We start from the raw sequence: 16,541 nt of genomic DNA, 5'->3' as shown, positions 1-16,541 counted from the left end.
GGTGGGACTGCACAGTATTTGTCTTCCCATAACACAAACTGAGATAATATCCTACATTTTAATTAGCTGTAGTTTGCAAGCATTAACAGATAAATCTCACAATAAACATGTCGCTAATCTTTAGAAGTATCGCTACTGAAAACCAAAGATGAATACCAGAGAGACAGTCGGCTGAAATAGTAGTTTTATTACAACAGGTTGCTCTGTGTGTAATTCTTATTGATTGATTGCATAGAAATAATTGATTGCTTTGGCTCAGACCAAAGTAGTGGGAATTATTAGAGCCCAAATTTGACGAGATGAAAGCATGGGTGACTTTTTTTAAGGTCAAATGAAAAAAAAGATCTTTTGAAACATGTCTTAACTAAAGAAAGGATGACAATGTGGTAATTTGTAAGTAATAAACAAAGCTCAGTGAAAGATTACATGCAGGTGTTGAGTTTGAGTAGTAGAATGAGGAAAATATCACACATTGTGCAAGACAATGTCCCCACCTCTACAGTATACAGTGAAAAGTAGTTTCTGCCTTCCTGTTTTAAAATTAGACAAAGATGACTCAAGTAAATACAAAGTGCTGTTTTAAAATAACTATTTCAATAATTTAGGGGGGTAAAGCAATCCATACCTTCCTGGCCCTGTGTAAAAAAAGTCACTGCCTCCTAAACCCAATCACTGGTTGTGCCACCCTGGGAAGCAAGAACTGCAGTCAGCATTTACGATAACTAAAAATCAGTCTTTCGCCGTGGAGGACTTCTGTCCCACTCTTCTTTGCAGAATTGTTTTAATTCAGCCATATTGGTGAGTTTTCCGGATCATGTGCTCATGTGAAAGCCTCTCAACTCCAGACTTTTACTGGGCCACTCCAAAACCTTCATTTTGGGTTTTTTTAAAGCCTTCAGAGGTGGACTTGCTGGTGTCTTTCTGATCATTATCCTGCTTCTTAACCCAACCCTGCTTGAGCTTCAGGGCATGAACTGATGGCCGGACATTCTCATTTAGGATTTTCTGGCAGAGAGCAGAATTCCTGATTCCATCAATTATGGTAAGTCATCCAGGTCATGAAACAGCAAAGCAACCCCAGACCATCACACTACCACTTATGACATCCTGTGTTAGTTTAGCCAGATATAATAGATCTTGTCAGTCTGAATATTGTCGGAATATTTTCCCAAAAGTCATGGGGATCATCAAGATGTTTTTGTCCAGTGAGAGACGAATCTTTGTGTTGTTTTGGTCAGCTGTGGGGTTTGCCTTGGACCTTTTTTATGGAAGCCATTTTTTTTTCAGCCTCTTTCTTACTGCAAAATCATGAACACTGACCTAAAGAACGAAAGAAAGAAATCAGCAATGGGGCAAATATTTTTTCACAGAACTTTCTTCTTGATTCTTACTGTCCATCCCTTTGAGGCTATATGACGTACAGTATGCTGGCGCTGTGGTTCCCAGAGAGTGTGTGGGTGTTTGCCTGTGAGGGTTTACAATATCTACCCACAATAAAAATGCACTGGCTCATTAGTGTATTCCATTGTGCATACAAGTATATAATTCTGCACAGTATATTACAACTTATTTGTCACACACGCAGTCAAAGGTGCCTGACCTGCAGCTACTACTTTCACATGGGGCCAGACGCCATTCTGTACCTCAGGCCCAGACTCATCAAAATGTCACACCGCATTTCCTGTTCTGATTTCATTTCCATTAATTCTCTGTTGTACGTTTTTCATCATTAGTGCTGCAAAGCCACCCAGGCTGTTGTCTGCATATCATCTATTATTTCCCCCCTAAATTCCCTTCCTCCTGCATGAGCACAGTGGAAAACAAACAGACGCTCATTAGCATGTGTGACCCGTTGGTGGTAAACAGGCTTATTTCCACATGAGTGAAGTGCGAGAATGGATTCCACCGGGACAGTTGAGGTAGGTGGGCCCGCCGGCTGCCTTCATGGGGACTTTAATAGGGACTTAACAAATGCAAGTGGACAGGCACAACATTCTCTGGCACAGGGGGTCATGTTGGTACAGTGAGCACTTGTTAGAGGGTGACTCACTGTATTTGGACTCTTGGGTGGCCACTGATATTCACTTCATTTTTAATGTGAATTTTTTTTTCTCCTCAGTGCTAATTGTTGGATTGTGACGGATGCTGAGTGCTGTCTGCCAGAGCTGAGGTAATGCGTGGCTTTCAAATAATGCTTCTGTGCTCTGCTCTTGAAGTGATGAAAGCGGCCTGTAATTACAGGGATAATCAAAACTGTCAGAGGCTCTTCTATGGATGGTTTTGTTTACTGTCTGCTTCTCTCACAGCGTCACAAGCTGCTGGCCCTCCACTTCCTCTGGCTGGGCCTTAGACCTCAAAAGATCACAGCAGTTGTATCTGTCTGAGAATCAAATGTAAGTAAAAGTCAGTTTCATTAATGGGTTGTTTTAGAAACCTGTTCGGCTTTCCTGTACTCAGCTCATAGGGCTACAGTATAACAAAGTTGCAGAACAAATCAGGTGGCTCTTTTATCATTTGTCCCTCGCAGGGATTAATCTGTTCATATCAGTACAAAGTCCTGATGGGAGTGGTCGCTTTCAGGGTGCCAATGCCCCCATGCAGAGGCCACCGGAGGTCCCTAAACTGTATGAAATTGATCTGAAAAACAATTATATGCTACTTTACTAATACACTGTTTGCTAGTTTTTCTTCTTCTTGTCACCTGTCTACATTTTTCCTCTTAGTTATGCTGCTTTTTCAAATAGAGATCAATATGTTGTCCAAGGAAAGGATTATAAGGATCACAGCTTCCATGTGGCATGTAAAAAAAGGCACATGTTACCTATAACTTCAAGAGGAATATGTCGGGTTCTTTTTGTTTGTTTGTTGTTGTTTTTTTTTAAAAAGCGGTATAAAATTTTCCATTCAGTCTTTTTTGTCCCACACTCAGTTACGTCTGTTCCCCTCAAGGTGGCAGCATTTCAGTATCTTTTCATTCCTTTGTTGTTGCAGGAGATGCTACAACAGTCTCCACAAGCCATGACAGCATGATACCTTTTAGGCACACACATTAGGCATTTAAGTGAAAGTACAGATAAGTATCTGTACTATTAAAAAAAACTAAACAAAACATAATTGTGTTAAAAAAAAATACTCTGATAAAAGCTGAAATACTGATTCTTTATTCAAGTAAGTGTGAAAAAGGACAGGTCTGAAATTTGTTTTCGTTTTTCCCCCCAAGCCAAGTCATATTAATATCATAATTAAACAATAGTGATATAAGAGAAACCTCAACTTTAATTCTAATTTTAATGAATTCACTTGAACATCTGTTACATAGAACATAATGTTACAGAGTGAAATTGATTATAATCAGTACACACCTAGTATAGAGCTAGTATAAACCACAAGTGAATCTGATCAGCATCATCAGCTTGAATTTGTGTGCTACCCTTGATGTGATATCACACTGACTTTGAACAACACAACTGCCCTGCACAAACTTCATTGTGGTATTGTAAACCAACCAGTGAAGCCTGCACTAAACTGGCCAGCATTTTCATGCAACCTCTGAATAATAACATTAGTACACTTCATTTTGTTTAGCAGGGTGTTTCACAATATGAAAAAAAAGGAAACATAACTTGAGATATAAAGTTGTATTTTAAACAAATGCTCAAATTAACAAGAACATCACATGATATAACCTTTAAATTTCCAGTTCATCAAATGTCACTGAGCAGTCCTTAAATTTTTAAAATAACCTCTCTTCTTCCTCTCTTGTCTTGTCTTTCATACATCTTTCTCTACCTCTGAGTGATGCTACCTCTCATTCTCACTCTCCCTGAGAAATGTGGCAGTTGCAGCACTAGCTAGCAGACAGATTTTGTGACAAACTGCACAGAAACAGCTATGTGAATGCCAATATTTGTTGAGCTGGTAGAAATGTTGCATTTTAAATTACCTACCACTTAAAAAAAACATGTCACTGCCTTTATGCTCAGTCCTTTTCTGGTGTGCTATTTTGTTTGGTTGTTTTTTCTTTCGCCTATCTCTTTGGACGTAATAAACATCAGTGATGCATACACTCACCTTCCCTCTATTTAGGTTTAAGTGAATTTGGTATTTCAAGGTGTGAGGTGAGAGGAAATAATGATTCCCCTGAAATGTCATAAGTCTAAAGTAAAAAGCCAGTTTAGAAAATATAAGAAGTAGAGAGTCTGGATATTTGTGTTAAAATGTGTTGAGTAAGAGTAAAAAAAAAAACTGTCAGAAAAATAGATATCTGAATTTCTATTTATATACAGTAACAAAGTACTTTGTTATTTATCACTATTGGTTTTAGAGGTTAATTTTCCACAAATTTCAACTTTTTCCATCTCTTGTTTTTAGCATTTTAGTGAATAATTGGTATTAGGTATGCTAAGTAAGATCAAGTCAATTTAGGGATTTTAATTGTTGTAAAAAAACAAAACAAAACAAAACAAAACAAAAAACAAAACAATATTATTATTGTATTATTATTATTGTAAAACACTAAACACTAAATACCTGAGCACCATATCGCTATCTAGTAACACCTATGTTTACATAGGTTATCATCCTATAGGAAAAGACAGATAGCATTCATAGATATGTGGAAAAATTGGTCTATACAGCTAAAGATACACAGGTGGATTTGTTTTCCCTACCGTGACCAGGTTAGTATTTTTTTTCTGTGTATTTGAACCCTTGCTTCCCCTTGTGTATTTACAAGTAACTGCTAACAGTATAACCAGTAATTAACATTTCTGGAACACGACACAACCTTTTCAGAATAAACAGCTTGAACTCTGTGGGGTTTTTTTGGAACACAAATATTATTTCCTTTGGGTACCAATGGCAGTAAGAACATGGCAGAAAAAAGTGTATGTTTTCTTCCCTTGTGATAATTTGATTCTTAATGAGGGTCAAGTGAAGACCACAGAAACAGCATGCTGTGTTCACTGTAAATGGAAATCCTCTTTAAGGTGCAAACTTAAAGTGGTAGATTTAGAAATCTTTTAGCAGGCTAAGCACTTTATGAGCTTATCTTTTGTTGCATCCTAGGGAACATGGGAAAACGGATGCAAAATTTATAAGCCAGTTAACAAGTATCATATTTGCAGTCCGAGTCCAGCCTTTGGTAAGATACCGTTTCTGTAAATTATTACATTTGTGTCATATTGCACTGCTTGGTCACAAATTGTTGGCACGCCACTGTTAAAAAAAACTGCAAAAGGGGGGTGCACTTTTGCGCACCCCCTTTACAACTACACCCCTGCAATCGTGCAGACAGACACGGTCATTGTATAGCTGGCCCTCCACTGTGTTTTTTGAGCGGAAAACAATCCTGATCCTGGATCAGTATCCCTGATTTCCTTCATACCTCATCATCGTAAAGGTAGTCGCTACGGCGGTGCCCCGAGAGGTGACAGGAGGTCTCACTCTGTTTACATTTTTCCATCCGATTTTTAAATAGAAGCTCCAACGAATAATTGCATCCCCCTGTAAAGCCATTTTTCTTCAGAGACCCGCTATTCCCATGCTATATCCATGCTGCCGTGTTTGATGAGAATGATAGCGTAACGAACACGCCTTGTGTGGATATTATGCACTTAAAATAATCCGATAGGGTGTGCAGTGTATGTAGTTTTACGCTTAATTCGACCAAAGATGCTCGAAACTGTTAAAAACTGAGGATTTCTCCCAATGAGCGCCACAGCAGTCACTATGGTAACTGCTCTCCATGGTGGCAAAGCTGCAGTAAGAGCGACGCCCTCTTTCACCGAGGCGGAGTGATTCATCACACGATGCATATACGATCTGTACGCATGGCGCCGTGTTTACGGCTAACACGGCAGACTGCAGACTGACCGAAGGAGACTGTGTGTGTGTGCGTACCTGTGAGTTATTCCATGTAACTGCGCGAACCGCTCACTTATCTATCGACCGAGGGCGTTAGAAAACCAAAGAATTTGACCTCAACCGCAGCAAAAAGCTCAAATATTCATTTTAGCCCGCTGGTATGAAGGTGAATTACCACAACAACGCGGTGCGTGTGTGCATGATGAGCGGCTGAGGAGGAGGAGGAGGAGAAGAAGGAGGCTGCGGTCTGAAGCCAGATTTTATCCTGGATATTTCGAAACAAACGCCGTGCCGTTTACTTAACGGGGCACTGTACAAGTGGAATATGTTACTGTATCCCCCAGTCCATCTCGGTCCATCCCAATTTTAGGGGAGGTTTGACCCGTTTTCTGCCTCCTGAGGATCCTCCAGCAACAGCAGCGGGACGGTGAACGGTTTTTCCTCCAGATATGGAGTGTGAAGATGCGGATTACAGAGGAATCCCCGCCGCTAGTTTAGATACAGTGGTCTTATATTCTCCAGTGCGGCGCTATCCAAGAGAAGAATAACTATGAATACATATTTTCTGACCTCGGGACTAAATCGGTGATATCGCTCTCTATATATGCTTTTTTAATTTTATTTTTTTTGGAGCACGACTGGACTCCCGTTAGGAAACGTGAGAGTGCAATCCTGCTAGCCTGTTTGTAGTAGCTATTAGCTCCATTAGCCGGCTAACAGCTAAAAGGTGCTGGCTGGAGCTTAAAAGGCGTTTTGATAACTCTGACTGGGTTTTCCCCACGTTTCCTTCCCACAGCATATTTATTTACTGGATTTAAAGTGTGATTCACTCATTCGGGGATGAGGTCTCGAAAGGAAAGGAGCCGCTTGACCTTGTTTTGGGGTCTGATGCTGGGTCTTTCGTCCTGCCTACGGCCCGCCACCGCAGAAAGTAAGTAATGCCTCTCTACGCTACTACACACACGGGCAAACTGTGTTTTTCTATGCTTCGTTAGTGTTCAAACACGAGGAAAAGGGTCATTTTTGTTAACCCGAAAAACAGTGTTTTACTGTAAATATCGCACATGTAATACTGCACTGTGTAAGCAGAGTGTTATTTCCGCTATTTGCACATTATTTTTATGCATTTAAAGTGAAAAACAGGTGTGTTGTTACTAGAAACGAAAAAAATATGGAATGTCACTTATGGTTTCACTATAGTTTTGCATTATTTCGGTCTAATAGATCATGATTTACTTTTCTACATTAAATTTGCGGTGTATATATTTATTTATCTTAAGTTGTTGTATTTATTTGGGCTTTAAATGGGCTTTTAAGTCACTGAGAGATTTTTGGGGGCTTTCTACATATGTAGGCTAGTTTGTTATGTCGAATTTATTTTAGAGGCAATTTTCCAACTTTGGAATAACTAAACTTTATCTTGTTCTATCTGACACTTATCTTATTGCATGGAATTTGCGCTTTACACCTTGACATATTTTTATGAGACAAAAGGAAATATAATTTTAACTCTTGGTGAAAACCTTTTTTTTGGTGTGACTATAATAGATCGTTTTAATATTTTACTTGGCGTTTCTAACTACATCACAAACATGAGTCAGCGTTATGACTATTCATTTAGTTTGTTTTTAAATACATCGCTGTGACTCATAGCATGATGAATCAGAACAAACAAAGTGGAGGTATGCCAATATAAAACCCCATCAAACAAGTGGAATGTTAGGAATTTTAAAATGTAATTTTTAGTTTAGTTTGACTCTAAAATTGAGAAATAATATTTTCACATTCAGGTAAGAAAAACAAACAAGATCTCACCTTTTATATAGCTTATCATATATCACATTTAGAGGATAAAAAGAAGAAGCACACCCAAGCATTTATTTCCTGTAAACATATTATATTTCGTTAACGTTTCAAGTTTTCCAGGAAAACGGCGTCCACCTGAAACTGACTTGGTTAAACACGGCCCTTACATTCAGTTAGGCAATGTTTTGTGTGCATGTTATTCACAATATAGGTTGTAATTTTTAGTAATGTTCCCTCGGGGCTGAGTGAAACTAATGCAGGTTTTTTGTTTTTTCCCCTCTCGCTGTACAGTCATTTATTCTCCTTTGTCAAACAAACCTGGGGATACCTTGACCTTGGAAATGCTTTCATGAATACCAGACACAAATCATTTGAGCGACAAGAGGCCACAGATAAGAATATTAGAATATTGTGGGGTCTTTTTTTATTATAATATATTTTTAATGAAAAGTTGATAGCACTTTAAGGAGCGCTAATCAGACTGCATGGATTTTTCGCAATAAATAAAACTCGGTTGAGCACATAAACCTTACGACTTCTGTCAGCTTGTAAACCTTTTAATCTGATGCAGTTAAATTGTCTATAAATTTATATTCCTACATTTCTTTTTTATGTGTTGCCATCTGAAACGTTTCCATGTTTCCAGCTAAACTGTAAACTGGGCTTCCCGATTCATCCCATTCATGGTGACGTGCTGGGGAGGGCTGGGTTAGGTGGGTTTTTAACCAGGGTCTGGGTTTTAAAATAGAACAAGCCAAAGTACATTCACAAGCAACACAGACCAAGTTCTGTTGATTGGAAAGACTGAGGAGCTTGTGAACTGTGTGTTATGGGGTTTTGGTTACAGGACAAACCTGAGAGCTGCAGAGAGGTTCTCCCATCGAAGTCCTGCATTTATTCTTACTCTGGTGTGGAGCTGTGTAAAGATTCCTTGTGTGGCTTAACTTTGAGCCTTTTTACTGATTTACAGTATCAGATGGCACTGAAGTTCATCTGGCATGAAGGGTGTACTATGAAGCAAGTTCTGCATAGCAGGGCTTTCTTTGTGTTAGCTAGTTTGACAGAATCTAAAAACCCAGTTGGAGATAACAGGTATAACGTTTTTGGTTACCCTAAACCTCCTACTTCAAACTCTGTGCATGTTCACATAAAGAAGGTGCGTTCGATGTCTTGTTCAGTCATTTAAGCCAATCAGAAATTCTAAGAGAAAAAGGTAATAAAAAAACTCAGCAGTGGGATATTTAAATAAATCAGAGGCAGATCCGACATTAGGAAGAGCGCAATCATAAATCTTGTGAATTCATGCATGAATATATGTATTTTTACATTCAGAGGGCTCTGGGTTCTGGATTTTAATGTCTAATGACAAAGCTGCAGATTAGCACTCAAACTTTAAAATTGATCCAGTTAAATGACAGTCAGGTCTGAAGTGGATTTCAGGTTACTGCCTTTGCTTAGGTGTTTGGCTTTTGCAATATGAAGGATTTTGGATATGGTGTGCTTGCACGAAGTTGTGCATAAAACAAAAGCACGCAGCCTGACGGTGATGACAGGTAGATGAGACAGGTGATGATTGAAAAGTGGGTTTGAACAGGAAAGAGGATGAAAGCAGAGTAGAAAGAAATGCAAATAAATAAAAAACAAACAAACATACAAAGCACCGACAGTCTGACAATGTAACCAGAAGTTGGAACTTATGCTGTAACTTGCATCGTAACTTATGATGTAACTGGAATCTTCTGCTAACCCTACGCTGTAACCAGTCAGAGTCATTGTTGGCATTTGTCAGGTGCATGTCAGGTTGCACGGCTGTACCTTTTCTGCAGTGCTTCTTTATGTGATAATAATTAGACACAGCTCAAAAGGTTGCATATAATGTATTCTTTGAATGAACAGAATAGATTGTCTGTATCACACTTAGAGCATGCTAAAGATTAAAAGTAAGGGTGAAAAGGTGGTGCTTTCAGCTGATGTTAAACCAGAACTCTGAACAAGGCTATGTGCTAGGCATTAGTTACTAACCAGGTAAAAAGAGAGCCATAAAAACGAAATAAAATAATATACGTAAAACTCAGATTTTAAGCTTGACATACCTTTGCAACACCTTAATCTTAATTGGTAGCAAACCGCTCTGATTAAGTCCTGCTGCAGACGGAGCTTTCACATTACCCCAAACAAGTTTTATCTGTCACCGGTGATCTCTTTCTTAAAGCTTTCCATCACGTTTCTTCTCACCTTGCCTCTCATGTGGAAAAGTATTTATGACTACGCTTGCCCCTCAGGCAGTCTGTCACTAACGGGACGGAAACGAGGAGTAAACAGACTTGCTGCAGTCTAGTGGCAGCGTTTGAAGCACCAGCTCAGAGGCCTGTATTGCTTCCTATTTCTTGTCTCATGGAGCTTCTAGTGGATTTCCTCTGATTGTCTGTGGACAGTCTGGATGCTGCAGGCGGCTCGGAAAAGGTTATCAAAAGTAAATATGTGATCTGGAAGCTCATCAGAGCTGCAGAGATAGGCTTGTGTACTCAGCTGTTTAAAATCTGTCAGTGTGGAAGGAGAGGGAGGGGGAGTTATTAAGCTGCTACACCTGCTATTGGTATTTTCACTTAGCCGATGCGCACAACATACATTTTGATCACGAGCTTTTGTTTTTCACAAGCGGGATGGGAGCAGTTCCCATGAAAGATGGCTTTGCTGGTGCTGCAGTGAGGCCACAGAGGGTGAACTGATGAGGCCGCCTGTGGTGATGTAACGTCACCAGGCAGTGTGTCTTTTTACAGTCCTGGGTGTTGGAAGTGTATTAGCAGGTATGCGGCTCACTGAAGCCTGCTGACAAGTAGATTACAGAGAAAGACATAACGATCATGCAGCACGCTTCCTGCTCTAAATCACACCAAGGGCCCTCAAGCCCTGCCTAGAGAGGTCTTAAACTCTACACACTAAGGGAAGCACAGTGTTTCCACTAAAACTGGAAGATAAAGAAAATAGTTTCTAAACTTAAATTAAAAAGAATATCTATCAGATTTTCATAGATGGTATATGTCCGTCAAATAAGTTAACAGGGTTGGTGCCTTTACCGGTACTGTACATTGACCAGTCATGTGTGCATGTGCAGTAAACCACCACAGATTTTTCCTGCATTAAAAAGGAGGTTTTGACCTCAGCTCATTATAATTTTTGAAGTGGGGTTTAATTTACATAAGCTTTAATAAATTTGTATTCATCAAATGGCTGAAAATATGAAATGCAGACTCTTTGCCTTATATGTGGACCAATCATCATGACTGTGATAGATAAGAGCTTAAAATAGGGATTGTAAAAATTAACATTGAAACTGATGAAAAGCTGAACTACAACTGAAACATTTTCAAACAATAAAAAGGAAGCCAGCTACTCAGACTAACTGAAACAGAACTAAAAAATCAAATTCAGTTCAGGTATTTATTTTAGTTCACAGAAACCTCCAGCTCCGTGTGTAGCTCATGGTTTGTATCCAGGAGATGTTGGTTTCACTTGTACCCTTGTATTGACTAGTCTTTTGTAAACATCCCGTAGGATGACATTGTCACTAATATATTTTCCAACATATTTTGGAAAGCTTAATAATCCAAAGTGAAAAGTACTTTTTTTTTTTAAAGATTATCAGGAATATTACCCATCTTTATCAACAAGTAGTTGGCTTACAGTTGGAGGGAAGTAACGCTCTTGCTCTGATTTTATCACTTGCCTGCAGTTTGCATTGTGATGGTGTCATACAATGATTTTAATGACCTCTGAGCATTTGTTCAGTTGAGGAATTAAAAATCCAGATTTTCTTGGATCTGGTTTCATTGCAAAGTTTTTCAATTTTGGGTGATTTCAACTTTAAATAAATGTCCTCATTCAAAGGTAAATGATTAGTTATTGTCAGAGTAAAACCTGGAACACTGTGCTATTGCAGTGTTGCCAATATTACATTATTCTATGCCACTAAACTGCATTGAGTGGTTTGGGAAGACATTCTGCCAGCAGAAAGGTTCATAGTGTTCTTTTTGAAATTAAACTTTGTTCCACCTCAATAGGAGCGAAGAAACACCACATATGTTTTTTGTAGAGTTCTATATTTTGGTATCGGCGGTACTGTCTGTAATTGATCCTGTGACATTTTGCAGAGAGCCATTTGCTGGGGTTATTTTTCAGTATCACTTTGTAGCGCACCGTCTGTCTACTCTTTATGATAATCATACATAAAACATGATTTGTTAGAAAACTGAAGGGATGTTTAAAATGAAACAATGCATTTGTTATAGCCATACCTTTGCTTTTATGGTAGATTTAAAAAAACAGAACAACACAAAACTCTCCTTTCTAGTCTTAAGTAGCACCAGACCTAATGTTTAACCACAAAATGTATTAACTCAGAAAACAATAGTTCTTTTTCTGGGAATGTACGATCTCCCCCTCTCAGTGTTGCTTTCGTACAGTAAAACTTTATAGACCAGCAGTAAAGTAAGTAGCAGTGTGACAACCTGTTAGCTGGTTGGTGTGAGTTTTCCATGACTCAGTGCCCTCCAGCTTTTTGAAGTCTAAATCCTCCTCACAGTGATGTGTGATAATGGCCTCCGCGTTTCTGTGGGTGCTGTGGGGCTTGAGGCAAAGTATTGTGCACACCTAAAGTGAGAGGAAAAGTTGGAAAGGCAAAATCAGTCTACCGATCATCACCTGTTTTGCCAAACTATGCCTCATGCTGGTTCGGTTTTATTCCACATAGATTCCAGCACAGTGCCTCCTTTTAAATCCTTCACTTTGTAGTTTGTTTGGTTTAGAGGTTGTCTTTGTCTAAAAAGAATCAGCCCACTGACTGCCTCAGTAAATAAAATACTTCTCAAGAGGTTAAAAAGAAAACAAATGTGAACAAATCTATTTTTACACTGAACATAAAAGTACATAAATGCATGTTTTTGCAATTAGTTCTCATCAGAGGGGCTGGCAGCTGTCCTTTGTTGTCTGTGCTTTGATCAAAAGCCCTAACATTTCACTTCTGACCTTGGCAAATACTTCTAATAGTTATAATACTTTTAATGTAGTTCACTACATCTTAGTTTATGTAGTGAATACTAAAGGGCGAGACATGGATCACGGCTTTAGGGGGTTAGAGGCATTAGGGGTCCATCTTTGTTTTAGAGCTAAATGACACTTGTTGGGGAAACTTTTGTTAAAGGCTAACAAGCTAAGGGGAACTTGCACTATTCTCTTATGCACTACAGCTCTGTGTGCTCTACTTTATCCCTCTCCCCTCTCACATACACAAGGTGAAACTACTTGAGAAACTTGTAAGGACACATATGAGTCCAAAATGCATTAAATGCTGTGACACCGCACTGAAATTAAACAAGGACACACAAATTAGGTAAAAAAATGGGGTGACCCAGAAGACAGTGGTGAAGGAAACTGATCACTGGATGGATTGCCATTATTGTCAGTGTGCCCTCAGAGGATATAACCTGTTACTCTTATCTCCTAACTTTTTCCTACAAGTTCCATGCTCACTCCCCGTTTTGTTCAGATGACAGAATGTTTGGGTCACCAAGATGTATCTAGAAGTTGTGAAAGGTTTCTATAGGTGCACCTGAGGAAGGGTAATTAACAGTTGCTTAAGGTCGTTGCTTTCAGCTGCTCTTGAATGAGTTGTTGGTTAGTTGTCATCTTCAGCTTGTGTGGAAAATGTGCAGGTCTCACAAGGAGTTTGAGAGACAGTTGTACATCACACTGACATCGATTAGTCCTTCTTCTATTGCCTTCACATAAAATATAAAAATATCTAGATAAATAAACCTTATATGGAAAGATATCAATGCATTTAAATAAAAAAAGACTGTGTGTATAGTGGGAAAGGGGCATTGTATACCCAGATGATTGCCAAGAAAAAGAACAGAACAGAAGTACAAAGGATGCCCAGTTTGTCATTAGTCACACTAACTTCACCACCTTGGCTCACCTACTTCTAGCGCCCTACTTCATGTACTCATGGGTAGGACCACATCATCCTTGAACTCAATCTTCAAGTTTCTAGATGTACCTTGCACAACATACTCAACACACACATGTTGACCAAAGGTTTCCACAGACTGTCACATCTCATCTCAGGAAGCATCAAAAGTGGCAATAAATGCCTATAAAAGTATTCAAAAGTGCCTTTTTGTAGTAATTTCTTGCTACTTTAGGTTTTATTTTATTTCATTTCACTTTTATTAAACAAGGAATTCTCTTGAGATTAAAATCTGTTGGTCAAGGTACAGCTGGCCAAGAAGGAACACCATTACAAAATTATGGATTATAAAATCCGTACACCGTGAATGCACATTCACAGACAAGGTAAAGTCATAGTACAAAATACAAAGTCCACTGTGCAACACATAGTGTTGCAGATGGAAATGACATGTTTTTGCAGCTGATTAAAAAATCTTGAAAGTCATAAACATTATAACTGCTAAATACAGGTTTTTGGCATTGTCATCATGATTCTGTTGGTCTGAAGCACAGCTTCACCTCACGTAGTTCCAGACTCTTGTTTCATGAAGAGTTATGTTACTACAGTACTTGTAAAACCTTGTCATCATTAATTATGTCCTTTGTTTGACAAGTTATTTTATCACATAATGTATTTGATCAACTGACACGGTGTACATGTTTTATGTACGATGTCTTTGATAGTCGAATAGTTTCTAACCCTTTGATGTTGATGCGTTACGAAGGGTTGATAAAAACATACAGCGAAACGAAATACTGTGGTTGTAATAAATGGCTGCAAGTGTAACAACAGCCTCAACGCTGTGCAATCAAAACTTTATTGCACTGTTAACCTAAGCTTGGATCGAACGTGACTCAAGTGTTTACTTTGTCACACCATGTTAAGTTGCCATTGAAATGAGAGCTGCAAGGCAAACACACTCTGTCAGCAACAGCACGGCTCAAATGTACTGTCAATATTTAAAAAATGTACTGGATAAACCTTTAGGTATCGCTATTGCAGAGCTGGAAACCACTGATATTCTTAACAGCTATTTATTGCTAAGGGTGGGTCCATGAGTTATGAATTCTCCATCATTTTTAAACAAGGTTTTGTTGTCTAGCTTCTAAAGATCAGGCAGGACCGTTTGGATTTAGCCGAGAATGCGATTGTAAAGACGAAATTGTTCTGATTCCTGACCAGAACTTTAAATTAAAGGACACAATACAGCTTTAGTTGCAATTGTGGCTTCTGCTAAATATTCTTAAAAAAAAAAAAGAAGAAGCTGGGATAAAAGTTGCTTTTTTTTTTTCTTTTGCATTAATTCTGACACAAACCTCATTTTCTATCTTGTTATAATCAGATGGACCTCTTTGCATCTCTCAGCAGTGCCTTTTTGAGTCACTTCCAGTTTAGTTTTGACCTGGTCAACTATATCTATTTAAAGACGCAAAACTCGCAATGTTTCTGTAGGTTAAGTTATGGAAAGACTTAAAGGTTGTTGAAGTTCCGTTTTTCTCTAGATGGCTCAGCTGCTCTGATTACTAAGAGATGTTTTCATGGTTAAAAATTTTCTTCAGACTGGGACAACCACCTCACTCATGTTTTTCATTTGATTTATATTTAACATTCAAGGAAATTCCCTGCAATAAGATTCATATTTTTCACAATTTTGTCATTGGCATGATGGTAAAATAATAAATAATGAAAAATACTGGGATCATACCTTTTGCTGCAGTTGAGCAGCTGTATTATATAGCAGTGAAATACCTGAGGTGTTACATATTTACTTTTCGATGTAACTGATACTGACCTATGTTTTATTTTGGGTTTTTTTTGTTTTTGTTTTTTCTCCTCCCCTGCAGTCTGTGGACCCAACATTGATATTGGCAATGACATCACTGAATTCAGGCGTCTGGAGAACTGCACAGTGGTGGAGGGCTACTTGCAGATCCTCCTCATTGGTGACAAAAACAACAACATCAACAACCAGGAAGTCTTCCGCTCCCTCAGCTTCCCCAAGCTGACCATGATCACAGACTACCTGCTGCTATTCCGGGTATCCGGCCTGGACAGTCTGAGCACGCTCTTTCCCAACCTCACTGTCATTCATGGTCGTAACCTCTTCTACAACTACGCCCTGGTGATTTTTGAGATGACCAGCCTGAAGGACATCGGCCTGTACAACCTGAGGAACATCACCCGTGGAGCCATCCGTATTGAGAAAAACCCTGAGCTCTGTTACCTGGACTCCATCGACTGGTCCCTCATCATGGATGCAGAATTCAACAATTACATTGCTGGAAACAAGCAGTCGAAGGAGTGCAGTGATGTTTGCCCAGGTATCATGGAGAACAACCCCCAGTGCAGCAAGACAATGTTCAACAACAATTATAACTACCGTTGCTGGAACTCCAATCATTGCCAAAAAGGTAAGGAAAGTGTTACAGACAAAAACTTATCAGGGATTTAAAATGTAAATATCATCCGGGCAGCCTTTGGTCTGATTAGTGTAGATTTGAATTTACCAACCTGTCTGTTTAACTGCTTTATTGTATTTTGACGCAAGGAAGGAGGAAAGCTGGGAGGATGTTTTTATGCAAGATTAACTTGTCTGCAGATCTTTGCATTACAATTTCCCAGATGTTTATCTGCAGAGCTCAACAGTGGCATCATTTTTGGCTCAGCCCATGGTTTTGTTGTGTAAGGTTTAGGAACTACTAGTCTGTCTAATGCTAATGTATACTTGCTTGTTTAGAAAAATATGTTTTAAATGTTTCCAAAAAGAAACAGTAGCTCACATATCGCAGTCAGATGTTTTGTATGGTCCAGTAGTTCTCACCTGCCTTAAAAAATGAAAACACTAGGTGAAGGAGTAAAT

At 38.9% G+C, this 16,541-nt stretch overlaps 1 protein-coding gene and 1 long non-coding RNA gene across 2 annotated transcripts in view; both read left to right on the top strand.

Moving 5' to 3' along the window:
* The first annotated feature begins 1,900 nt into the window (after positions 1 to 1,900).
* Positions 1,901 to 2,667, top strand: LOC145429806 (uncharacterized). The gene is made up of 3 exons (XR_013910141.1): positions 1,901 to 2,170; positions 2,307 to 2,393; positions 2,528 to 2,667. It is a non-coding gene; the product is annotated as an uncharacterized LOC145429806 (long non-coding RNA).
* A 3,069-nt stretch (positions 2,668 to 5,736) lies between these two features.
* igf1rb (insulin-like growth factor 1b receptor) overlaps positions 5,737 to 16,541 on the top strand; it is a 61,662-nt gene continuing 50,857 nt past the window's right edge. Inside the window, exons 1-2 of the mRNA XM_026174548.2 lie at positions 5,737 to 6,796; positions 15,526 to 16,092. Coding sequence (XP_026030333.1) covers positions 6,706 to 6,796; positions 15,526 to 16,092 — 658 coding nt within the window. The 5' untranslated portion in view covers positions 5,737 to 6,705. The remainder of the gene's footprint in view (positions 6,797 to 15,525; positions 16,093 to 16,541) is intronic.

This window comes from Astatotilapia calliptera, chromosome 1, assembly GCF_964374335.1.
Source record: "Astatotilapia calliptera chromosome 1, fAstCal68.1, whole genome shotgun sequence".
NCBI lineage: Eukaryota > Metazoa > Chordata > Actinopteri > Cichliformes > Cichlidae > Astatotilapia > Astatotilapia calliptera.
This window is presented reverse-complemented; position numbering and strand designations above follow the sequence as displayed.